General features: G+C 41.7%; 1 protein-coding gene across 5 annotated transcripts in view; it reads right to left on the reverse strand.

The window, feature by feature from the left end:
- The window catches only part of sec22a (SEC22 homolog A, vesicle trafficking protein), a 121,214-nt gene that overhangs the window by 4,084 nt on the left and 89,857 nt on the right, over nt 1-27,273 (reverse strand). For all 5 annotated transcript variants that reach the window (XM_073046129.1, XM_073046127.1, XM_073046124.1 and 2 more), the window contains one exon: nt 24,435-24,500. In XM_073046129.1, coding sequence (XP_072902230.1) covers nt 24,435-24,500 — 66 coding nt within the window. The remainder of the gene's footprint in view (nt 1-24,434; nt 24,501-27,273) is intronic.

Here is a 27,273-nt window from a genome sequence, read left to right on the forward strand (position 1 = left end):
TATTAAACTTACTGACATAACCACAAATTAACTAGTGGCAGTGACTGAGGCCAGAGGAAGGCAGATAATAGTACACACTCTAGAGACATTATTAATAAAGAGTTTGTTTACAATTCAATGGGTGAGCTGCTTACAATGGCTTTTTAGGTGAATTTTTCCATATGGTCCATGGACACAAGTTGTGTCCTTTAGAGTCTTAGAGTTATACAGCACAGAAATAGGCCTTTCAGCTTAAATCATCCATGCTAGCTAAGATGTCTATCTGAAATACAAGACCATTAGACATAGGAGCAGAATTAGGCCATTTAGCCCATTGATAGTGCTCCGCCATTCGATCATTTGTGCGACAGCTTACTGGTAGTTCAGAAGTCAAGAAATACGACTAAAAACATCATTAATAACACTTTTTATGAGGTAAATCGTGGTAGACTATCACCACAAACAATGAAGAGGTGAGTGGAAGTGAAGCTGACTCGTGGGATGAGGAGTCCTGCTGGTGTATCATAAAGTCAAGGCACAACGTGTTTGAGGCAGTTTTGGAGACTGAAATGGATTTGGAACGATCTACTCGAAGAGGAGTCGAGGTGGAGCAGTTTTGGTGCCCATCTACCTAAACCAGATGCGAGGTTGGATTACTCTTAAGTGCTGAGCTGATTTGGAGAAATCAAGCACACAGCTTTGGACTTGGTGGTGAAGTCTAGGCACTGCATGTTTGTAGACAATTTATATACCAACCCAAATAGACTGGAAAGGCAGGGTGCCGGGACCAGAGGTGAGGGTTGGGCCGATTTTGCTCTCTCTGCAATGATGTTCCCTCCTCTCCCCATGGTGCTGAGGCTCTGAGTCTGCTCCCACTACTACACACTTCATGTCTGCGAGCTTCACAGCAGCTTACCCCATTATATGATGAACTTGAGACCAAGGCTTTGGGCCACTCCACCTGCTCCAGGAATTCCAGTCTATAGACTTGATTTTGTTTCAGAATGCTGTTGCTTGCTTCTATTGTTTGCATGATTTGTGTTTTTTTTCTTTTTCTTTGCACATAGGGTGTTGGTCTGTTTTTTAAATTGGGTTCTTTTGATTTCTTACTTTGTGACTGCCCATAGGCAGACAGATCTCAAGGTTGTATAATTTATACATGTACTTTTAATCTTTGAATATACCCACCATCGTTTGCATGACAAAGTTTCCCCACAGGTCTTTTAAAATCTTTCTATATCACCTTAAGTTTAGGTCCTCTAGTTTTAAACTCCATCTATCTTAACTACACCTGTTTTGATTTAGAACCTTCCCTAAGGTTAGATCTCCACCTCCTATGCTCCAAGAAAAGTCTCAGTCTATCTAGTCTCTTATTATAATGCAAGTCCTCACCACAAAACTTTCACCTACAGATTGCTGCACACCGCCACAAATCTCAGGCATTTCTGATGCAATCCGAGGGTAGCAAGTATTTTTGTACAAGAGAGATGAATGCTCATGAACTTACAACATTAAAAACTGGGAGTGGCTGACACAGAGTTAATTGGGAATATGGAAGTTGGCATTTGGCAGGAAGGTGAGTTTAAGAAAAGATTTTATTTACTGTGAAGCAGCCTCGAATGATCAAGTGACTTACCTCATCTATCAAACAAACCCTGTCTGTGCTGATCATGCTGACTAATCTAAAGTAATTCTATCTGCCTGCAGATGGTCTCTATCCCTCTATTCCTTGCCTGCTCATGTCTGTCAAAATGCCCTTTATATTGTTATCTTATCTACAAACCCCATTTCCAGAAAAGTTGGGATATTTTCCAAAATGCAATAAAAACTAAAATCTGTGATATGTTAATTCACATGAACCCTTATTTAACTGACAAAAGTACAAAGAAAAGATTTTCAATAGTTTTACTGACCAACTTAATTGTATTTTGTAAATATACACAAATTTAGAATTTGATGGCTGCAACACACTCAACAAAAGTTGGGACAGAGTTAAAATAAGATTGAAAAGTGCACAGAATATTCAAGTACACCGGTTTAGAAGACTCCACATTAAGCAGGCTAATTGGTAGCAGGTGAGGTATCATGACTGGGTTTAAAAGTAGCGTCCATCAAAGGCTCAGTCTTTGCAAGCAAGGATGGGTCGTGGCTCACCTCTTTGTGCCAAAATTTGTGAGAGAATTGTTAGTCAGTTCAAAAGGAACATTTCCCAACGCAAGATTGCAGAGAATTTAGGTCTTTCAACATCTACAGTACATAATATTGTGAAAAGATTCAGAGAATTCAGAGACATCTCAGTGCGTAAAGGGCAAGGTCGGAAACCACTGTTGAATGCGTGTGATCTTCGAGCCCTCAGGCAGCACTGCCTAAGAAACCTTCATGCTAATGTGACAATTATAGCCACCTGGGCTCGGGAGTACTTCGGAAAACCATTGTCACTTAACACAGTCCGTTGTTGCATCCAGAAATGCAACTTGAAACTGTATTACGCAAGGAGGAAGCCATACATCAACTCTATGCAGAAACGCCGGCGATTTCTCTGGGCCCGAGCTCATCTCAGATGGACCGAAAGACTGTGGAACCGTGTGCTATGGTCAGATGAGTCCACATGTCAGCTGGTTTTTGGAAAAAACAGGCGTAAAGTTCTCCGTGCCAAAGATGAAAACGACCATCCTGATTGTTATCAGCGAAAGGTGCAAAAGCCAGCATCTGTGATGGTATGGGGGTTCATCAGTGCCCACGGTATGGGTGAGTTGCATGTATGTGAAGGTACCATTGACTCTGAGGTGTATATTAAGATTTTAGAGAGACATATGTTGCCATCAAGGCAACGTCTCTTCCCGGGACGTCCATGCTTATTTCAGCAGGACAATGCCAGACCACATTCTGCACGGGCTACAACAGCGTGGCTTTGTAGACACAGAGTGCGTGTGCTTGACTGGCCTGCTGCTAGTCCAGATCTATCTCCTATTGAAAATGTATGGCGCATCATAAAGAGGAGAATCAGACAACGGAGATCACGTACTGTTGAGCAGCTGAAGTCTTATATCACGCAAGAATGGACAAAATTTCCAATTGTAAATCTAATACAATTAGTATCCTCAGTTCGATTAACGATTAAAAAGTGTTATTAAAAGGAAAGGTGATGTAACACAATGGTAAACATGCTTCTGTCCCAACTTTTGTTGAGTGTGTTGCAGCCATCAAATTCTAAATTTGTGTATATTTACAAAACAAAGTTTGTGTATTGCACAAAATAAAGTTGGTCAATAAACTATTGTAAATCATTTCATTGTACTTTTGTCAGTTAAATAAAGGTTCACGTGAATTAACATATCACGGATTTTTGTTTTTATTGCGTTTTGGAAAATATCCCAACATTTCTGGAAATGGGGTTTGTAAGTCCACCACCTGCCCAAGCACCATGTTCCAGGCACCTACCAATCTCTCTATAAAAGAACTTGCCTCACAAATTCAGAGTCATAGAAAAGAACAGTGCAGAAACAGGCCCTTCAGCCCATCTAGTCCATGCTGAAACTGTTTAAACGGCCTACTCCCATCGACCTGCACTGCAACCACAGCCCTCCGTATAAAAACTAACCATGTACCTGTCGAAACTTCTCCTAAAAGTTGAAATCAAGCTTGCACAGACCACTTGTGCTGAAGGCCAATTTGACACTCTTACGACCTTCTGAGTGAAGAAGTTTCCCCTCGTTCCTCTTAAACTTTTCAACTTTCACTCTTAAGCCATGACCTCTAGTTGTAAACCCACCCAACCTCAATGGAAACCAGCCTGCTTGCATTTACCCTATCTATACCCCTCATAATTTTGTATACCTCTTTTATATCTCCTCTCAATCTTCTACATTCTAAAGAATACAGTCCTAACCTATTTGATCTTTCCTTATAACTCAGGTCCTCCAGACCTGGCAACATCCTTGTAAAATTTCTCTGTACTCTTTCAACCTTGTTTACATCTTTCCTATCGGTAGGTGACCAAAACTGGATACAATACTCCAAATTATGGCCTCACCAACATCTGACATAACATCCCATCTTCTGTACCCAATACATTGACTTTGAAGGCTAATGTGCCAGAAGCTTTCTTTATGACCCTATCTATTTGTGATGCCACTTTCAATGAATTATGTATGTTCACTGTGTAAGACCTACTACTATGGTTTTTTATGGTACTATTTTTCCAGCTGATGCAGACCCCCTGATAGCCTTCCTTGCTGTCCACTACACCCACAATCTTGGTGTCATCCTCGTATTTACTAATCTAGATAATAAACAACAAAGGACCAGCACCGATCCCTGCGGCACACCACTAGTCAGAGCATCTACCCTCTGGCTTCTCCCACAAAGCCAATGTCTAATCCAGTTTACTACCTCATCCTGAATGCCGAGCCACTGAAACTACTTGACCCGCCTTCCATGTGGGACCTTGTCAAATGCCTCACTAAAGTCCATATAGATAACATCCACTGCCCTGGTAACTTCCTTGAAAAACTCTGTAAGATTGGTTAGACATGACCAACCACACATGAAGCCATGCCGACTATCCTTAATCATTCCATGTCTATCCAAATACTTATATATCCGGTCCCTAAGAATAGCTTCCAATAACTTTCCCACAACTGATGTCAGACTCATGGGCCTATAATTCCTGCTTTCTGCTTAGAGTCTTTTCTAAACAGCGGAACAACATTGGCTATCCTCCAGTCCTCTGGTACCTCTCCTGTCGCTAAGGATGTTTTAAATATCTCTGTTGGGCCCGGCAATTTCTGCACTTGTCTCCCGTAGGGTCCGAGGGAACACCTTGCAGGCCCTGGAGATTTATTCACCCTGATTTTCCTCAGGGTAGCAATCACCTCCTCCTATGTAATCTGTACAGGATCCATGAAATTGATGCCGCTTTGCCTCACTTCTACAGACTCTGTATCTGTCTCCTGAATAAATACGTATGTAAAGAATTCATTTAAGATCTCCCCCATTTGTTTTGGCTCTGCACAGGGACTACCATTCTGGTTTTCCAGAGGACCAATTTTGTCCCTTCCCATCCTTTTGCTCTTAACATACCTGCAGAATCCCTTAGGATTCTCCTTCACCTTGTCTGCTATGGCAACTTCATGCCTCATTTTAAAAGACTTCCTGGTTTCTTTCTTAAGTGTTCTCTTCCATTTCTTGTACTCCATAAGCACCTCGTTTGTTCCTATTTGCCTATAAACTGGGCTTGAAAACCAAGGTTCCTGACACTTGTTATCTTTACCTTTTTTTCTGACAGGCACATACATGCTTTGCACTCTCAACATTTCGTTTTTGAAGGCCTCCCATTTACCAAATATATCTTTCCCTGAAAACAGCCTGTCCCAGTCCACACTTGCCAGATAATTTCTGATACCATCAAAATTGGCCTTCCTCCAATTTAGAATCTCAACTAGCAGACCAGACCTATCTCTATGTACATTTGCTTTGAAACTAATGGCTGTGGTCACTGGATGCGAAGTGTTCCCCTACACAAACTAGTTACCTGCCCTGACTCATTCCCTAATAGGAGGCCTAGTATTGCACACTCTCCCATTGGGATTTCTACGCACTGATGAAGGAAACTTTCCTGAAAATATCTGACAAACTCTATCCCATCTCGTCCTTTTACAGTATGGGATTCCCAGTCAGTATGTGGAAAGTTAAAATTAACTACTATAACAACCTTATATTTCTTGCAACAGTCTGTAATCTCTTTACAAATTTGTTCCTCTAAATCCCTTGGACATCTTAAGCACATCCTGCATAAATGCTTTTGGTGATAGCTTAGTCAAGATACAACCTATGCTCTCTCTTGCTCCTCACAGTTTAGTAGCATAGAATACAAGCAGCCAAAATTGGTAATTATTTACCCCAGGCATTAGAGGTACATACAAGCAGGCATAAGAGGATATACTGCAAGATTGAGGATTTTTAATTTTCAAAAAAACATGGGATAGACTGGGTTATTTTCTACAGAATGTCCAAATGAAGTTTTAGTGAGTCAAATCACAACATCAATAATCGTACTGCTGATAACCAAATTATGCTTTGTGTTTATTTTGAGACTGAGCTCCAAGTCATCATCAACGTACACTAACGGGCCAAACATCATTCATTAGCAAAACTAAAGGCTTTTAGCAAGTTGCATCTGCTATACAACAACACTGTCCTCTAGCAAGAAAGGTTCATGGTAAGATTGTGGATCTCATACCTTGGGGAAACAATTCTCAGTGAAGGTAAACAATGGAGCTGGAGCGGACCATTCAGCTCTTGGAGCCTGCAAGGCTTCTCATTAAGACAATGTCTGATATTCAATCTCAATACTATTTTCATGCCATATCGCTATATCCCTACGTCCACCTCTTATCCTGGATTTCTCTTTCCAAATAAAATATTACAGGCCCTTCAGCCCACAACGTTGTGCCGACCTTTTAACTTACCCTTCTCTCCTACACAGCTCTCTATTTCCCTATCAATCATGTATCCTTAAATGCTCCTAATATATCTGCTTCTACACACATCCCTGGCTGGGCATTCCAAGCACCCACCACTTGCTTCATAAAGAACTTACCTCTGATATCTCTCCTATATTTTCGTCCAATCACCTTAAAATTATGCCCACTTGTATCAGTCATTTCTACCCTGGGAAAAAGAACTCCATTAATTCACCATCCTTTGAGTAAAGAGCTGGCTCCAAATTCCCTTGCTTTAAATTCCTTAGCTAGGGGAAACCATCCTACCTATATCCCCATGTTGAGTCCTTTGAGAAGTTCTCAGGATGTGGCAGCATTAGGAAAAGTGCACAAGACCTTTATGAGGAGGTTGCCTGGAATGGAGGGCTTTAGTATTGAGGAGAAATTGGACGGACTGGGTTTATTCTCACTATAAGAGGCTGAGAGTTGATCTTATAAGAGATTTATAAAATTATGAGAAGTATGGATTTCTCAGGAAGATTTCGAGGCCTTGTAATTCCTTGTCATGACAAAGCTTAGAGTGTCAGCCCCTAGAGTTAGGGTAAGTAATCAGTCTTTTTCTTCAGGTGTCTAAAACTAAATGGCATAGATGTAAGGTGATGGAGAGAATTTTTAAATAAGTATCTCATTATGAATGTAAAAAGAAATTTAATGTTATTTATGCAGAGGGTGGGAAGAAGAAAGAAGTTGCCAAAGGAAGTATTAAGAAGGCATATGCACCATGTACTTGGACAGGAGTAGAGAGATAAAACCTACTGTGGGCATATGGGATCAATGTAGATGGACAACACGGTCAGCTCAGATGATATGGGCTACAGTGCAAAATACAGATGTAATTTTAAACCATATACTTGTATACTTAAGGAGGTGGAGTTGTAAAAATCTTATAGCCACTGGGAGAAAGGATCTCCTGTGGCGTTTGGTGGTGAACCTCAGTGGAATAAGTCTGTTACTAAAGGCGCTCCTCTGTTTGCCCAGTATGCCATGGAGGGGGTGAGAGGGAATGATACTAAGGTAGGTGGCGTTGTGGATAATGAAGTAGGTTTTCAAAGTTTGCAGAGAGATTTAGGCCAGTTAGAAGAGTGGGCTGAACGATGGCAGATGGAGTTTAATGCTGATAAGTTTGAGGTGCTACATTTTGGTAGGAATAATCCAAATAGGACATACATGGTAAATGGTAGGGCATTGAAGAATGCAGTAGAACAGAGTGATCTAGGAATAATGGTGCATAGTTCCCTGAAGGTGGAATCTCATGTGGATAGGGTGGTGAAGAAAGCTTTTGGTCTGTTGGCCTTATAAATCAAAGCATTGAGTATAGGAGTTAGGATGTAATGTTAAAATTGTACAAGGCATTGGTAAGGCCAAATTTGGAGTATTGTGTACAGTTCTGGTCACCGAATTATAGGAAAGATATCAACAAAATAGAGAGAGTACAGAGAAGATTTACTAGAATGTTACCTGGGTTTCAGCACCTAAGTTACAGGGAAAGATTGAACAAGTTAGGTCTTTATTCTTTGGAGCGTAGAAGGTTGAGGGGGGACTTGATAGAGTTGACGTGGATATGCTTTTTCCATTGAGAGCAGGGGAGATTCAAACAAGAGGATATGAGTTGAGAGGGGGCAAAAGTTTAAGGGTAACACGAGGGGAATTTCTTTACTCAGAGAGTGGTAGCTGTGTGGAACAAGCTTCCAGTAGAAGTGGTAGAGGCAGGTTCAGTATTGTCATTTAAAGTAAAATTGGATAGGTATATGGACAGGAAAGGAATGGAGGGTTATGGGCTGAGTGTGGGTCAGTGGGACTAGGTGAGAGTAAGCGTTCGGCACGGACTAGAAGGGCCGTGCTGTAATAATGGTTATAATGCTCCATAGCTTCTGCAGCATCCTCTCAGACAGGAAATCCAGTTCAGCCCCCAGAACAGAAACAGTCTTCCTGACGAGCTTATTGCTCTCCTTGGCATCAGCTGCTCTCACCCTGCTGCCTCAGCATAGAATAAAATGCTGGCCACTGCTGAGTTGTAGAACATCTGCAGCATAGTACTGCAGATGTTGAATGACTGGAGCCTCCTCAGCAAGTACAGTCGGCTCTGTCCCTTCTTGTACAGAGCCTCTATTTTGTTCCAGTTCAGTTTATTGGCCAGCTCAGTTCCCAGGAACTTGTAGTCTCAGACAACTTCCACATCTGCTTCCTTGATGAAGGATGGGAATGCAGGGTATTTTCACCTTCCTGAAGGCCACCACCAACTCCTTTGTCTTAGTGATGTTGAGCTGCAGGTGATTCAACCCACACCACTAAACGAAGTTGTCCACCAGTCTTCTGTTCTAAGCCTCTTGACCCCTGAGACAGATCATAAACCTCATAGGCTGGGGGGTGGTGGTGGGGGGTAAGGGTAGTGGGAATAAGCTCCTGCTACCTATTAAGTGCTACGAATGGCATGTGTCTCAAGTGGCCTCCGACAACCAAGTCCACCTGCTAGTCTTCATGTGTGGCTTAGGTACTAAGCCCAGTGGAACAGTATCTATTGACAGAAGAGGCAAAGGTGGGCTACTGGTGCCTTAAAACGATGCCATTGGCCAGATGGGGCACGTCAGTCATACTGACAGCTCATTCAGGAGAAGGAAAACTATCACCTCAAACCCACTCATGGGGAAGGTTTCAGGAATAAACGCCAAGGAAAAACCTGGAGCTGGAGTCCTGAAGGCAGTCCTACATTGAGTACAATGCTGACTGGCAATTGCTGTGACACCACAGGTGCCAAATTGTATCGGTCTTTGCTGTTCCTTTGGAGAGGGGGAGCCTGCTGCATGGGCAATAGTTTGCTCTCCATATCATACTGCCCTGACCTGTGTATAACATAGCCAGCTGTGGCGCAACACCCATGGTTGACCCTGACCAAGACAGGGCCTCTCTAAAATCATGTGGCAGCAAATCAATGTATTAAACGCCTGGTCAGAGGAGAATGGCCAGACTAGTTCAAGTTGACAAGAAGACTACAGCAACTCAAATTATCATGTGTTACAACAGAAGAGCATCTCTGAATGCACAACATGTCTAATGTTGAAGTGGATGAGAAGCATCAGCAGAAGGCAACACCAGCTTCTACTCCTGTACCTAATAAAGTGGCCACTGAGTGTCTGTTCTAAGGAACTCCAGCTAGAAATGCACAATCTGACTGCAGTCATTTCAGAATTATTCTGTCTTGCATTATTCACATCAGGTATCTCAATACATTTCAGAGATACCTCCAATGTTGTCTCTGCAATGTCCTCCAAATTCACTGGAAGGAAGAGGGGCAACATCTGCATTCTGTCATTCCAACAGCCCCAGGATTGAGACCCCAAGTAAACAAAGATAGCTCTCACCCTCCTGCCCCATCATAGAATAAAATGCTGGCCACCACTGAGTCATAGAACATCTGCAGCATAGCACACAACATTGTTCATGAGCTAGGTTCCTCTGGCAGGGTTAACACATCATTCCCAGTTTGTCATGACACAAAATGACCAGACAGGCAGAGGAAAAGTTCTAAGGATGTCCTCAAAATTTATTTGAAAAATACGGTATCTAAACGAACTCAGAGGAAACCCTGGCCAGGACCATTAAAAGAAAATGTTAAAATACTTCAAAAGAGCATTGGGAATGGTATTGAGAACTTTAGCACATAGATGTCCAGTATAAAAGTTGGAACATTCCATGAGTATAAGACATAGGAAGAGAATTAAGCCATTCGCTCATCGAGTCTGCTCGGCACTGCATCATGGCAGATTTATTATTCCTCTCAATCTCATTCTTCTGCCTTCTCCCTGTAACCTTTGACACCCTTACTAATCACGAGCCTATCAACTTCTGTTTTATTGTAGTGGATTAGCAGTGGAAAGGGTGAGCAATTTCAAGTTCCTGAGTGTTAACATCTCTGATAATCCATCCTGGGCCCAGCATATCAATGGAGTTACAAAGAAGGCACAAAAGTGGCTATATTTCATTAGGAGTGTGAGGAGATTTGATATGTCACTAAAGAGACTTGCACCACGGAGGGCATTCTAACTGGCTACACTGCTGTCTGGTATTGGTGGGGGGGGGCACTGCACGGGATCGAAATAAGTTGCAGGAAGTTATGAACTCAGTCAGCTTCATCATGACACTAGCCTCCCCACATTTTCAAGGAGCAATGCCTCAAAAAGGCAGCATCCATCATTAAGGACCCCCCCCCCCCATCACCCATACCTTCAGGAACGAAGCACAGGAGCCTGAAGGCACACACTCAATGATTCAGGAATAGCTTCTTCCCCTTTGCCATCCAATTTCTGAATGGACATTGAACACTACCTCACTATTTTTTTCCTCTTTATGTATTTATTTTACCTTTTCAAATATATACACTTGTAATTTACAGTTTTTTATTATGATGTATTGCAAACTCAACAAGCTGCACTGCTCAGGAACCCACCAATTTAACCAATTGTCCAATCACAGGACAATTTACAATGACCAGTTAACTTACTTACTGGTACATCTTTGGACTGGGAGGAAACTGGAGCAGCTGGAGGAAACTCGCGTGCTCATTGGAAGGACATATAAACTTCTTACAGAGGATATCTGAATTGAACTCCAATCTCTGAAATGCCTGAGCTGTAATAGCGGCATGCTAATTGCTATGTTAATGTGGCACCACATGCAACACATAGTAATATTACCACAAATAAATTGACAAATATTAAGCTAAGTTCCAGAATATTTGGTCTCCTTATATTCTGATAGGATCATCAGGATATTTCTTCCACTCAGCAGGGATATATATATCAGGAATGCTGTGTACACAGGCCTCTTAGCATTGTCAAGGGTCCCTCCTATCTATCTAACAATCTCTTTGACTCCCCCCCACCCCATCTTATCATCAGGCAGGAGGTACTGAAGCATTAGGACAAGGATTGTTAGGATGGGAAACAGCTACCTCCCCCAAGCTGTGAGACTACTGAACTCCCTGCCACCACCCAGGTCTCATCATATGAAGTACCAGTAGGATTATGTTTACTTTTTAACTTATGTTGGTAATGTATCTTATGCTAAATGTCAATCTTCTTGCACTTATTTTATTAATTATTAATTTATTTGTTGTAATATTTCTTTATGGTCATGCCTGAGTTTTATGTACTGTGTTCCACGTTTTGGTCTGGAAGAACAAAGTTTCATAGAAATATAGAAAACCCATAGCACAATACAGGTCCTTCAGCCCACAATGTTGTGCCCCTCATTGCCCCTTCTGGCTCTCCTAATTTCATTCTTCAGCTTCTTCCTGCTAGCCTTATAATCTGCAAACATGAGGAAATCTGCAGATGCTGAAAATTCAAGCAATACACTCAAAATGCTGGTGGAACCACCAGCATTTTGTGTGTGGAGCCTTATAATCTTCTAGATCTCTATCATTACCTAGTTTTTTGAACCTTTCATAAGCTTTTCTTTTCTTCTTGACTAGATTTTCAACAGCTTTTGTACACCACGTTTCCTGTACCCAACCATCCTTTCCCTATCTCATTGGAACGTAGCTATGCAGAATGCCACACAAATATCCGCTGAACCTTTGCCACATTTCTGCCGTACATTTCCCTGAGAATATCTGTTCCCAATTTATGCCTTCAAGTTGTTGTCTGATAGATTCATATTTCCCCTTACTCCAATTAAACACTTTCCTAACTTGTTTGTTCCTATCCTTCTCCAATGCTATAGTAAAGGAGATAGAATTGTGATCACTATCTCCAAAACGCTCTCCCACTGAGAGACCTGACACTGGACCAGGCTCATTTCCCAATATCAGATCAAGTACAGCCTCCCTGTTGTAGGCTTATCTACATATTGTGTCAGGAAACCTTCCTGAACACACCTACAAACTCCACCCCATCTAAACCCCTTGCTCTAGGGAGATACCAATCAATATTTGGGAAATTAAAATCTCCCACCACGACAACCCTGTTATTATTACACCTTTCCAGAATCTGTCTCCCTATCTGCTCCTCGATGTCCCTGTTACTATTGGGTGGTCTATAAAAAAACACCCAGTAGTTATTGACCCCGTCCTGTTTCTAACTTCCACCCACAGAAACTCAGTAGACAATACCTCCATGACTTCCTCTTTTTCTGCAGCCAAGTCAAGTCAAGTCAACTTTTATTGTCATTTCGACCATAACTGCTGGTACAGTGCATAGTAAAAATGGGACAATGTTTTTCAGGACCATGGTGTTACATGACACAGTACAAAAAACTAGACTGAACTACGTAATAAAAAAATACACAGAGAAAGCTACACTAGACTACAGACCTACACTGGACTGCATAGCCGTGACATTTTTTCTGATCAACAGTGCCATGCCCCCACCTCTTTTGCCTCCCTCCCTGTCCTTTGTGAAACATCTAAGGCCTGGCACTCTAAGTTACCCATTCCTGCCCCTGAGCCATCCAAGTCTCTGTAATGGCCACAACATCATAGCTCCAAGTACTATTCCGCTTTGTTCATGATGCTTCTTGCATCTCAAACCATCAGTCTGAGCGCATCCCTTCTCTATCATCTGCCTATCCTCCCTTTTGCACAGTCTCCAAGCTTTTTCTATTTGTGAGCCAACTGCCCCCTGCCTCTGTCTCTTCAGTTTGGTTCTTACCCCCCCCCCCCCCCAGCAATTCTAGTTTAAACTGTCTCCAATAGCCTTAGCAAACTTCCCTGCCAGGTTGTTGGTCCCCCTTGAATTCAAGTGCGACACATCCTTTTTGTACAGGTCACTCCTGCCCCAAAAGAGGTCCCAATAATCCAGAAATCTGAGTCCCTGCCCCCTACTCCAATCCCTCAGTCACGCATTTATCCTCCACCTCATTCTATTCCTATTCTCACTGTCATGTGGCACAGGCAGTAATCCTGAGATTACTACCTTTGAGGTCCTGCTTCTCAACTTCCTTCCTAAATCCCTGTAGTCTGTTTTCAGGACCTCCCTTTTCCTACCTATGTCGTTGGTATTAATATAAATTATGATCTCTGGTTGTTTACTTTCCCACTTAAGGATATCATGGACGTGATCTGAAACATCCTGGATCCTGGCACTTGGGAGGCAAACTACCATCCGTGTTTCTTCCCTGCATCTACAGAATTGCCTGTCTGACCTCCTAACTATAGAGTCCCCTATTACTGCTGCCTTCTTCCTTTACCTACCCTTCTGTGCCAGAGGTGCAGCCACTGTTGCGCCCCCCAGGTAGGCCATTCCTCCCAATAGTACTCAAACAGGAGTACTTATTTGTTCAGGGGGACAGCACCAGGGGTACTCTCTAGTATCTGACTCTTGCCCTTCCCTTTCCTGACTGTTACCCACTTATCTGTTTCCTAAGGCCCCAGTGTGACTACTTGCCTGTAACTCCTCTCTATCACCTCCTTACTCTCCCTGACCAGACGAAGGTCATCGAGCAACATCTCTGGTTCCTTAACCTGGTCCCTAAGGAGCTGCAGCTCAACACACCTGGTGCAGATGTTCCCATCCGGGAGGCTGGGAGTCTCCCAGACTTCCCATGTCTGACCCCCAGTACAGAACACTGGCCTCATAGACATATTTCCTGTTTCAATCCCTCACAGGAAACTTGCCTTGCCTCAACTTGTTATCGCCGAAGACCAAATGAGCCAAACCCCTACCATTCTGCCTCAGATCACTCTGTCGATGACTGCTCCGCTAGGGAGTGTCTCCCTTTTATGCCTGAACCTTCCCTGCTATTTAACTCATGACTGGTACTCCAGTTATAGCCGCTGCGATAGGCCACGTACAATGGACAAATGCTCACGAAGCTCCCTTTTTAAATAACCACTGCTGACCTGTGAGAAATCCCTCTTGGTGAAGCTCTGTTCACACCGCTGATAGGCCATGTACATGGAGGTATACAAGTACATGGCTGAATGACAATGAACTTGAACTTGGTTGGTATAGACACAATGGGTGAAGTCAGTTTGGTAAATGAAAGAAAAAAATCTGTGTAAACTAGCTATAAGCTTACTCGCCACTGCAAAGGAAATTCATGGGTTTGTAAGGACTCTGGGAGACAGTACAAAAATGAAGAGCATTTTGTAAATGTTAATTCCAGCAGCAAAGAATGCAGTACAATTTAGCTGGCAAGAGCAAGATTCATGAAGTTCAGCAGAGAATTATTTGCTATTGATGTGCCAAGAAACTCCCTCAACCCATAAGTATAAGAGATTACAATCAGTGATGTAATAGAATTATGAACTGTAGTTGCAAGGAAGACAAAATAGTTAGAAGCTAGCTAGTTATAAAATAGTTAGTTGCAAGGAAGACTGAATAGTTAGGAGCTATAATGGATCACCCAATTCTCCCTGTCAAGCTTTTCAATCACTGCTTGAGGTTAGAAAACCAAAGTAAATCTGTTATTCCACTAAACTTGTGTGGCTTTATTCCCACTTCCCAGATATATCTTTCAGACAAAAATCCCAATTTACCATGTACTATAATTCTTCTCTCAGCATTTGGAAATCGTCCATACATTCCAGCATACTGCTGTAAACTGTATATTCTAAGATACAGGAGCAGAATTAGGTCATTTGGCCATCTGCTCCATCATTTCATCAGAATCAGCTTTAATGTCACCCACATATGGGGTGAAATCATGGCTGATTTGAGTCACAGTTCAAGTAAATTTATTATCACAGTAGATGTCACCATATACAATCCCGACTTTCATTTTCATGTGGGCATACTCAGTAAATCCAAGAAACATAATAGAATCAGTGAAGGACTGATCACCCAACAAGATGAACAAACAATCAATGTGCAAAAGACAAGTTGTGCAAATGCAAAATGGAAAAAGGAAATAATAATAAATAATAAATATCAAGAACATGAAGAATTCTTTAAAGTTGATTGGACGGCAGCACAGATGCAGTAGAAGCTTTCCTGCATAGGTCTGGAACAGAGCTTGAAAAAGCAGCCAGTTTTCAGTTGGAGTCTTTGAGTGGACAGCAGCACAGACACAATAGAGGTGTTCCCGTGCAGATCCAGAGCAGAGCTTGAAAAACCCAGTCTTCATAAAAGAGAGGAGTAGTCATCGTCAGAGTGACAAGGCTTTGGCTAAACTGGCTTCAGCGAGCAAGTAGGTAAGTTTATTTCTTTTTTAAATTTAACTCTTGAAAGAATGAGGGTATGTCTGCAGGGCTAGTGGTCTCTTCTTGGTGTCAGATGTGGGATATCTAGGGGAGTTCCAGCCTCCCCAATAGCCACATTTGCACCGGGTGCATTGAGATGTAGCTCCTTAGAAACCGTGTTAGGGAACTGGAGCTGCAGCTCAATGACCTTAAGCTTGTTAGGGGAAGTGAGGAGATGACAGACAGGAGCTACAGGGAAGTAGTCACCCCAAGGCTACAGGAGACAGATAACTGAGTGACTGTGAGATGGAAGGGCAAATGTCAGATACTGGAGTGCAAAACCCTGTGGCCCACCCCCTCAACAACAAGTACTCATTTCGAATACTGTTGAGGGTGGGAGACCTGACTGGGGAAGAGCAGCAGCCATGCCTCTGGCACTGACTCTGGCCCTTTGGCTCAGAAGGGTAGGTAACTGAAGTGGATGGCAGCAGCATTAGGGGACTCTATAGTCAGGGAGACAGATAGGCAAGTCTGTAGACGCAATAAAGAAGCATGGATGGTAGTTGGCCTCCCAGGTGCCAGGGACGCAATGTTTCTAAATGCATTCATAATATCCTGAAAAGGGAGGGTGAGCAGCCAGAAGTTGTGGTACCTATTGCACAAATGACATATAGGTAGAAAAAGGGAGGAAGTCCTGATAATTTGATTACAGGATGCTAGGAAGGAACTTGAGAAGCAGGACTTCAAGGGTGGTAATCTTGAGATTGTTGCCTGTGCTACGCAACAGTGAGGGTAGAAATAGAATAAGATGGCAGTTAAATGTGTGGCTGAAGAATTGGAGTAGGGTGCAGAGATTCAGATTTCTGGATCATTGGGACCTCTTCTGGGGCAGGTGTGACCTGTACAACTGGAACAGGTTGCACTTGAATCTGAGGGGGACCAATATCCTTGCGAGGAGATTTACTACAGCAGCTGGGAGTGGTTTAAATTAACATGGCAGAAGGATGGTGTTGACCTTTTGTCAACGCAACTAGGTTAGGAAACTCACTACGCAATTCACAATTAATCGAAGCTTGCACTTTATTGTCTCTGCACAAACAACAACATAACTATGGGCCAACAGCTTAGAATGTGAATTCTACTGTTCCCTCTGTGCCAATACTCACTTGCCCAATTTATAACACCAAAATAGGGACTCTCTGTTGGCCAGACAATTGATAATTTCTTCTCTCAGCCTCCGGCATGGGGGTTTTCCCTCGCAATAGTGATTCTTCAGTTATTGCTGATAGCACACTCGATCACTTTTATACTTGTTCCTTACCAATTCAAATATTGCATTCCAGTGTCATTGACTGTAGGTCATCTTATTGACCCTTAATACCTTTTTATTGGTTCTGCTCCAGCCAGCATCCATTTATTGCCCTCTTTCCATCAAGTGACAGTCAATAATTTATGGGTCTTCATTCTCTTCAGTAACCAGCTCAAATCACTCTAGACAGGCACCAACCCAAACATACATAAACCTGCATGTTTTGTTATATCAAAGAACACCTCACAAAAAACTTCTTATTTGGAAATGATCGCTAGTCTTGCAAATTACCTGAAGCATCATTGTGCCTTCTTTAAAACACTGAAAGCAAAGCAATTTCATCTTACAAAATGGAGGGTGTAAACAGTTCCATAAAATGGCAGCCTCCATCTCCAAGCACGTAGCAGGAACAAAGACCTGTCTGCTTCCACTGTTCTTAACCCATTCAAGCTCACCTTTTACTTCTATATTTTAAATCCACATGGCCAACAATGGGAACCAGTAAGAAGGAGTTGAGAATGAGCCAGCAGGGTTACAAGTTGATCATGGGTATAATATGAATGTACGGAAGGACAAGCCAATGATTGGGTAAAAATGCAGAGAGTGCAAAGAGTTAAATTGTACCACAGAGGCAAAAATTCAAAAGTGCAAAGAATGCAGAACTGAAGGTGCTGTGTTTAAATGCACATAGTATTCAGAATAATCAACACGTATAAAAGCTGGATGAACTCAGCAGGTTGGGCAGCATCCGTTGAAATGAGCAGTCAACGTTTCGGGCCAAGACCCTTTTGTCAGGACTGAAGAAGGAGGGGGCGGAGGTCCCCTATAAGGTGGATGAACTTATGGCAAAATTAGAGATTGGTTGATATGACATTGTGACATTCACTGAGTTGTGGCTGAATGAAGATCATAGTTGGGAGCTTAATATCAAAGGATATACTTTGTATTGAAAGGACAGGTAGGAAGGCATAGGCGGTGGTGTGGCTCTGTTGGTAAGAGATAGAATTACATCTTTAGAAAGAGGTGACATAGGTGAGAGAATGTTGAATCTTTGTGGGCGGAGTTAAGAAATTGCAAGGGGAAAAAACACCATTATGGAAATCATATACACAGTTAGGCCTCCAAATAGTAACCAAGATTTGGGGTTGAGATTGCAAAGGGAACTGGAAAAGGCATGTAATAAAGGGATTGACACAATTGTAATGGAGGACTTCAGTATGCAAGGGGATCTGGTAAATCAGGTTGGTGTCCGATCACAAGAGGGAATTTGTTGAATGCCTATGAGATGGCTTTTAGAGCAGCTTGTGCTTGAGTCTACTCAGGGAAAGGTTACCTTAGATTGGGTGTTGAGTAATAACCCAGATTTTATTAGTCAGCTTAATGTAAAGGAACCCTTAGGAGGTAATGATCATAATATGATTGAATTCATACTGCAATTTGAAAGGGAGAAGCACAAGTCATATGTATCAGCGTTGCAATGGAATAAAGGGAATTACAGAGGCATGAGATTGGAGCTTGCCCAGGTGGATTAGAGTAGGATACTGGCATAGATGATGACAGAAGTTTCACAAGGATTCAGGATTCAGGATGACACAAGGCGCAGGATACATATATCCCACAGAAGAAGTAGTTCTCAAGTGGCAGGGTTAGCCAACCCTGGCTGACAGGGTAAGTTAAGGACAGCATAAAAATTATGGAAAGGGCATATAATCTAGCAAAAGCAAGTGGGAAGTCGTATGATTGGGAAGTTTTTAAAATCTAACAAAAGGTAACTAAAAAGGCCATAAGAAGGGAAAAGATGAAATATCAAGGCAAACTAGTCAATAATACGAACTAGGATACTAGAAGTTTTTTTCAGTCATATAAAGAGTAAAAGAGAGGTGAGAGTTGATATTAGACCATTGGAAAATGATACTTGCAAGGTAAAGTGGGGGAACAAAGAAATGGCAAATGAACTCAATAAGCACTTTGCATCAGTCTTCACTGTGGAAGACACTAGCAGTGTGCCATAGATCCACGAGTATCAGGGAGCAGGAGTGAATCATTGTTATTCCAAACGGAAAAGTGTCAGGCAAACTCAAAGGTCTTAAGGTGGATAAGTCACCTGGACCAGACCGTCTACATCCCAGAGTTCTGAGAGAGGTTGCTGAGAGACAGTAGATGCACTGATTATGATCTTTCAAGAATCACTTGATTCTGGCATGGTTCCAGAGGAATAGAAAATTGCAAATGTCACTCCATTCTTTAAGAAGGGAGGAATGGCTGACAGGCAAGAGGAAGCGGAATAAAGGAGTCCTTTTCTGTTTGGCTGCCAGTGGCTCGTGGTGTTCCTCAGGGATCAGTATCGGGACCTCTACTTTTCACATTTAGATAATGATTTAGATCATGGAATTGATGGCTTTGTGGCAAAGTTTGCAATTGATACAAAGATCAGGGGAGGGGTAGGTAATGCTGAAGAAGCAATGCGATTGCAGCAGAACTTAAATTGGAAGAATGGGCAAAAAAGAGGCAGATGGAATAGTGTTGGGAAGTGTATGATAATGCATTTTGGTAAAAGGAAGAAACGTGCAGACTACTACCTAAATGGGGAGAATATTCATACGATAGAGGTGCAAAGGGACTTAGGAGTCCTTGTGCAAGACTCCCAGAAGGTTTATTTACAGGTTGAGTCTGTGGTAAAGAAGGCAAATTAAATGTTACATGGAATAGAATATAAAAACAAGGATAATATGATAAGTTTTTATCTGCAATTTGAGAAGGATAAGGGCAGCTCGGAGGTGTCAGTGTTGCAGTTGAACAGGGGAAACTATGGAGCCATGAGGGAGGAGCTGGCCAAAGTTGACTGGATGGATAGCCTAGCAGAAAAGACAGTGGAACAGCAATGGCAGGTATTCTTGGGAATAATGCACAAGGTGCAAAATCAGTTCATCCCCCAGAGAAGGAAGGATTCAAAGGGGGGAAAGGGGCCACAGTGGTTGACAAAGGAAGTCAGAGATTGCATAGCATTAAAAAAAAAGGAAGTATGACAGAGCTAAGTTGAGTGAGAGGACAGATGATTGGGAAGTTTTTAAGGAACAACAGAACTTAACTAAAAAGACAATATGGGGTGAAAAAATGAGGTACGAATGCAAGCTAGCCAGGAATATAAAGGAAGATAGCAAAAGCTTTTTTAGGTATGTGCAGAGAAAGAAGATAGTTAAGAACAATGTTGGGCCCTTGAAGAATGAATTGGGTGAAATTGTTATGGGAAACAGAGAAATGGCAGAAGAATTTAATGAGTACTTTAGATCTGTTTTCACTAAGGAAGACACAAGCAATCTCCCAGATGTATGGATGGGCCAAGGACATAGGGTAACAGAGGAAATGAAACAGACTGACATTCGGAAGGAAACGGTGATGAGTAGACTGATGGGACTGAAGGCTGACAAATCCCCAGGTCCAGATGGTCTGCATCCTAGGGTACTAAAGGAGATGGCCCTGGAAATTGCAGATGCATTGGTAATCATTTTCCAATGTTCCTTAGATTCAGGATCAGTTCCTGAGGATTGGAGAAAGGCTAATGTTATCCCACTTCTTAAGAAAGGAGGGAGGGAGAAAACAGAGAACTATCAGCCTGACATCGGTGGTGGGGAAGATGCTAGAGTCCATTATTAAGGATGAAATAGTGACATATCTAGATAGCAGTGATAGGATTGGGCCGAGCCAGCATGGATTTACCAAGGGTAAATCATGCTTGACTAATCTGTTGGAGTTTTTCGAGGATGTAACCAGGAAGTTAGACGGGGGAGATCCAGTGGATGTAGTGTACCTCGATTTTCAGAAGGCATTTGATAAGGTCCCACATAGGAGATTGGTGGGTAAAATCAAAGTTCAGGGCATCGGGGGGAAGACATTGACATGGATAGAAAACTGGTTGGCAGATAGAAAGCAAAGGGTAGCGGTGAATGGGTGTTTCTCGGAATGGCAGGTGGTGACTAGTGGGGTGCCACAGGGCTCGGTATTGGGACCACAGCTGTTTACAATTTACGTCAACGATTTAGATGAAGGCATTGAAAATTACATCAGCAAATTTGCTGATGATACTAAGCTGGGTGGCAGTGTGACATGTGATGAGGATGTCAGGAGAATTCAAGGTGACTTGGATAGGCTGGGTGAGTGGGCAGATACTTGGCAGATGACGTTTAATGTGAATAAGTGTGAGGTTATCCACTTTGGGAGTAAGAACAGGAAGGCAGATTATTATCTGAACGGTGTAGAGTTAGGTAAGGGAGAAATACAAAGAGATCTAGGAGTCCTTGTTCATCAGTCACTGAAGGTGAATGAGCAAGTGCAGCAGGCAGTGAAGAAGGCTAATGGGATGTTGGCCTTTATTACAAAGGGAATTGAGTACAAGAGCAAGGAAATCCTCTTGCATTTGTACAGAGCCCTGGTGAGACCACACCTGGAGTACTGTGTACAGTTTTGGTCTCCAGGGTTCAGGAAGGACATCCTGGCTGTAGAGGAAGTGCAGCGTAGATTCACGAGGTTAATTCCTGGAAGAGGGGATCTGTGAAACATATAAGATTATTAAGGGATTGGACAAGATAGAGGCAGGAAATATGTTCCAGATGCTGGGAGAGTCCAGTACCAGAGGGCATGGTTTGAGAATAAGGGGTAGGTCATTTAGGACAGAGTTAAGGAAAAACTTCTTCTCCCAGAGAGTTGTGGGGGTCTGGAATGCACTGCCTCGGAAGGTAGTGGAGGCCAATTCTCTGGATGCTTTCAAGAAGGAGCTAGATAGGTATCTTATGGATGGGGGATCAAGGGATATGGGGACAAGGCAGGAACCGGGTATTGATAGTAGTTGATCAGCCATGATCTCAAAATGGCGGTGCAGGCTCGAACGGCCGAATGGTCTACTTCTGCACCTATTGTCTATTGTCCATTGTCTAAATAATGTTGAGGCTTTATCAGACACTAGACAGGCTGTACTTGAAGTATTGTCTATGGTTTTAGGCCCCATATCTCAGAAAGGATGTGTTGTCCTTGGAGGGAGTCCTGAGGAGGTGCATGAGGATGATTCCAGGAATGAAGACAGACAGACAGACATATTTTATTGATCTTGAGGGAAATTGGGTTTTGTTACAGTCGCACCAACCAAGAACAGTGTAGAAATATAGCAATATAAAACCATAAATAATAATAATGTAATAGTAAGGGGTAATAAGGAGTAATAAGGGGTTAACATATGAGAAGCATTTGGTAGCTTTTGGCCTGTACTCACTGGAATTTAGAAGAATGTGGGGTTATCTCATTGAAACCTATTGAATGTTGAAAGGACTAGATCAGGTGTATGTGGAGAGGATGTTTTCTATGGTGGGGATTTCCAGAACTAGAGGACACATCCTCAAAATTGAGGGGAAACCCTTTAGAACAGAGGTAAGGAGGAATTTTTTTTAGCCAGAGAGTAGTGAATCTGAGGAATGTCTGCCACAAACTGCAGAGGAGGCCAAGACTGGGGGTATTATTTAAAGTGAAAATTTATATTTTCCTGATTGGTCAGGGTTAAGGCAAGAAGGCAGGTGTATAGGGTTGAGCGGGATCTGGAATCAGCCATAATGGAATGGTGGAGAAGACTTGATGGGCTGAATGGTCTAATTGTGCTCCTATATATTATGGTCTTATAGGTTGTGGGAACAATTTAGTGATGGAGTGAGTGACGTTATCCCCAGTGGTTCAAGAGCCTGATGGTTGGGGTGTAATAACTGTCCCTGAACCTGGTGATCCTGAGATCCTTGCATCTTCTTCTTGATAGCAGCGGCAAGAAAAGAGCATGCTCATTATCCCTCTCAAACTTATTCTCCTGCCTTCTCCCCGTAATGTTTGATACCCTTACTAATGAAAATCCTATCAACCCTTGTTTTGAATATAGTCAATGAATTGGCTTCCACAGCTGACTGTGCAAAGAAGTCCAGGTTCACCATCTTCTGGCTCATCTCTGTTCTAAAGAGAAGTCCTTGTATTCTGAGGCTTTTCCCTCTGGTCCTATACTCACCCACTATAGGAAACATCCTCTCCATGTCCACTCTATCTAGACCTTTCAATATTCAATAGGTTATCAATATATGCCTAATGTGAAACTCAACTGATTTGTACAATCCTGTTTAAAACTGCTAAGCAACTTTCAACCACTGTATTGTAAGCAAAAACATCAACTAGCTTGTACACTAATAATGCCGGTTAGAAACCCTCACTGTGTTTGGTAGTGTCTCTGAGGTATAACTGGAAGAATTTCCTTCCTTTTTTGAATAATGTTGTGGTACATTTAAAATCCAACTTAAATGAAAGACAAGGCCCTGACTTTGTAGTCATCTAAAATATGGTGCCTCAGATAAAAGGCTGCTGGCTAAGGGCACTCGTTAAGAAGCAGTCAAGTTTTAATTTCAGTTAAACATTTCTTCTTTGCATAAACTTGTGATCCAAAACTCTGATGTCTGCTTTCCAAATCACTCAGTCTTATTCATCCATTACATTTCAGTTCAATGACCTATAATGGCACCTGGTTTGGCAAGCTGTTCAAACATTTAATTCCTTTGTTATCTGCCTCAGTCTTATCATCTCCCTAGCACGTAGAACTCTCTGAAACATCAGCACCCCTCCAATGATGACCTCTTGTGTATTCCTGATTTTCATCACTCCACCACTGGCAGCCATGCATTCAGCTGCCTATGCCCAAAGTATATATCTTATCTATACCTCCACATTGTTGATGCCCTTTAAGAAACGACTACCATATCATCACATGGATTGGTGTCATTGGTGTGTTTAATACCATGCTATATGCTATAATACTTCGTACTATGAAACATCTTACAACATTCTATTACATTAAAGTTCTTTTATAAATGTACACTGCTGCGGATACTGGATTAACAATGATAACCTATTACTGTATATGCAAATCTGTTATATAGTTAGCAATCTAAGTAGTGAGTTGGCTATACGTGGAACGATCAAAAGGAGAAAGATGCAACAAACTCTGTAAGAAACTATGGCGCTGATCTATTGCAGGGTCTGCTCTCTATCAATGTATCTACCTATCTTTCTATTTATTTATTGAGATACACCATGGAATAGAGCCTTCTGGCCCTTTGAGCCATGCTGCCCTGCATCTACCAATTAAATCACAGCTAAATCATGAGCACTTAGAAAAAACCAAAGGAAGGCATACAGACTCCCTACAGATGATGTGGAATTGAACTCTGAACTCTGACACCCCAAGCTGTAACAGTGTTGTGCTAACCACTATGCTTCCTTGGCACTATTTCTTTGACAAATGGCATCCAAGTATTGAAGCTAATAAAATAGGATGCATCTCCATGACAGGTATGTGCATGAAAAACCTTAAGAAATGTAATTCAAGAAGACAATCTGAGGGAATTCTCAAGAAATTATGAAATTAAAGAACAAGAAGCTTACACATATCAGATTATTTCTAAGCAGCAAAAATACTTCCTCAAAAGCTACTTATCAACCAAGAACCCACCTGATACAAACTTGCAGCAGTTCCAATGAAAAATACAGCAGCAGTATTCAGTTCCTCCTCATCGTCCTGTTTGGTTTAAAAAATGCATTAGATAGATAGATAGATACTTTATTCATCCCCATGGGGAAATTCAACATTTTTTCCAATGTCCCATACACTTATTGTAGCAAAACTAATTACATACAATACTTAACTCAGTAAAAATATGATATGCATCTAAAATCACCCTCTCAAAAAGCATTAATAATAGCTTTTAAAAAGTTCTTAAGTAGTTTACTTAAATACATTGAGTCCTAACCCCGGCACTTTAACATATCTTACTCCTGGCGGTTGAATTGTAAAGCCGAATGGCATTGGGGAGTATTGATCTCTTCATCCTGTCTGAGGAGCACTGCATCGATAGCAACCTGTCGCTGAAACTGCTTCTCTGTCTCTGGATGGTGCTATGTAGAGGATGTTCAGGGTTTTCCATAATTGACCGTAGCCTACTCAGCGCCCTTCGCTCTGCTACCGATGTTATACTCTCCAGTACTTTGCCCACAACAGAGCCCGCCTTCCTTACCAGCTTATTAAGACGTGAGGCGTCCAAAGCTTTGAAAATCAATACAAAACTGAAGCTGAACTAAAAACTGCAATTAGTAGGCTTAAATTAAGCAAGTCATCAGGAACAGATGGATATATGGCAGAGTGGTATAAAGAATTTAAAAATGAGTTAATTCCTGTTTTACTCCTGACACTGAACTGGACTCTAAAAAAGGCACAAATGCCACCCAGCTGGAAGGAGGCGATAATCTCAGCTATACCGAAAGAAGGCAAGAATAAAATGGAATGTAGATCATTTAGGCCAATATCCGTTCTTAATGTAGATTATAGGTTATTTACCTCCATCATGGCCAAACGATTAGAGGAGTTTCTACCCAAACTGATACGTAATGATCAGACAGGTTTCATATGACAACCCCAGACACAAGACAATATATGAAGGACACTTCATGTTATGAATCATATACAAAAAAATAAAATAAAATCAATAGTGATAATAAGCGTGGATGCTGAAAAGGCATTTGATTTGGTTAATTGGAATTTTTTTTACAGAGTTTCACATAGATTTAGTTTACATGACACAATTATTAGAACTATACAGGCACTATATGACAATCCTACTGCTAGGATTAAAATCAATGGATATTTATCAAATAGTTTTACCCTAGAAAGGGACACTAGACAGGGCTGTGCATGGTCACCGCTACTCTTTGCATTATATCTGGAACCATTATCTCAATACATCAGACAAAATGAAGATATCAGGGGAATCACTATTAAAGGGACAGAGCATAAATTGGCCTGTTACGCAGATGACATTTTGATCTATCTAGGGCAACCAACATACTCTTCACCTAAATTGATGCAATCCTTTGAACAATATGGTCAATTATCAGGATATAAGATCAACATAGATAAAACCCAATTACTTTCATATAACTATAGCCCACCAAGAGAAATTGAGAGTAGATATCCCTGGACGTGGCAAACGGAGTCTTTCAGATATTTGGGCATCATTATGCCAAAAGATTTGGCAAAATTATCAGAATGCAATTATTCGCCTATATATAAAAAAAATTAAGGAAGATATAACAAGATAGAACCTAATTCCTTTTTTTAGTCTCAGTTCAAGGATTGAATCCATTAAAATGAATATACTGCCCAGACTATTATAATCTCTTTCAGACCCTACCAATAGAGATTAACCAAAATCAATTCAATGAATGGAACAAAATGTTATCAAGACATATATGGCAAGGTAAAAAGCCTAAAGTTCATCCCAAAACTTTGTAATTAGCCAAGGAAAAGTGGGGGGATAACCTTCTCTTAGAAGATTATTATTTTGCAGCACAGTTGAGAGCTGTGATATGCTGGTGCAACTTGTCATATGATGCTCAATGGAAAAGCACTAAGGAGAGTCAAGTCAAGTCACTTTTTATTATCATTTCAACCATAACTGCTGGTACAGTACATAGTAAAAATGAGACAATGTTTTTCAGGACCATGGTGCTACATGAAACAATACAAAAACTACACTGAACTATGTGACAACACCATAGAAAAAAACTACACTAGACTACAGACCTACCCAGGACTGCATAAAGTGCACAAAACAGTGCAGGCTTTACAATAAATAATAAACAAGACAATAGACACAGTAGAGGGCAGTAAGCTGGTGTCAGTCCAGGCTCTGGGTATTGATGATGGCTTGGGGGAAGAAACTGTTACATAGTCTGGTCGTGAGAGCCCGAATGCTTCGGTGCCTTTTCCCAGATGGCAGGAGGGAGAAGAATTTGTATGAGGGGTGTGTGGGGTCCTTCATAATGCTGTTTGCTTTGCGGATGCAGCGTGTAGTGTAAATGTCCATAATAGCGGGAAGAGAGACCCCGATGATCTTATCAGCTGACCTCACTATCCGCTGCAGTGTTTTGCGATCCGAAATGGTGCAATTTCCGAACCAGACAGTGATACAGCTGCTCAGGATGCTCTCAATACATCCACTGTAGAATGTGATAAGGATGGGGGTTGGGAGATGGACTTTCCTCAGCCTTCGCAGAAAGTAGAGATGCTGCTGGGAGCTGGTGTTGAGGGATACTCTCCATCTCCATACAGGTAATTTTGGCTGATAACAACCTACAACGTTACATAAATACTATTGATAACCCGTGGGTGAAATGGACTCTTAAAATTTGGAAAGCTATTATAAAATAATATAAATTAGAGGGAGATATTGCAATTCTTAAATGATGCGCATATGACTCGGATTTTACACCAAATAAACTGGATGCTAGATTTA

The sequence above is a fragment of the Hemitrygon akajei genome, chromosome 5 (genome assembly GCF_048418815.1).
Source record: "Hemitrygon akajei chromosome 5, sHemAka1.3, whole genome shotgun sequence".
Classification (NCBI taxonomy): Eukaryota; Metazoa; Chordata; class Chondrichthyes; order Myliobatiformes; family Dasyatidae; genus Hemitrygon; species Hemitrygon akajei.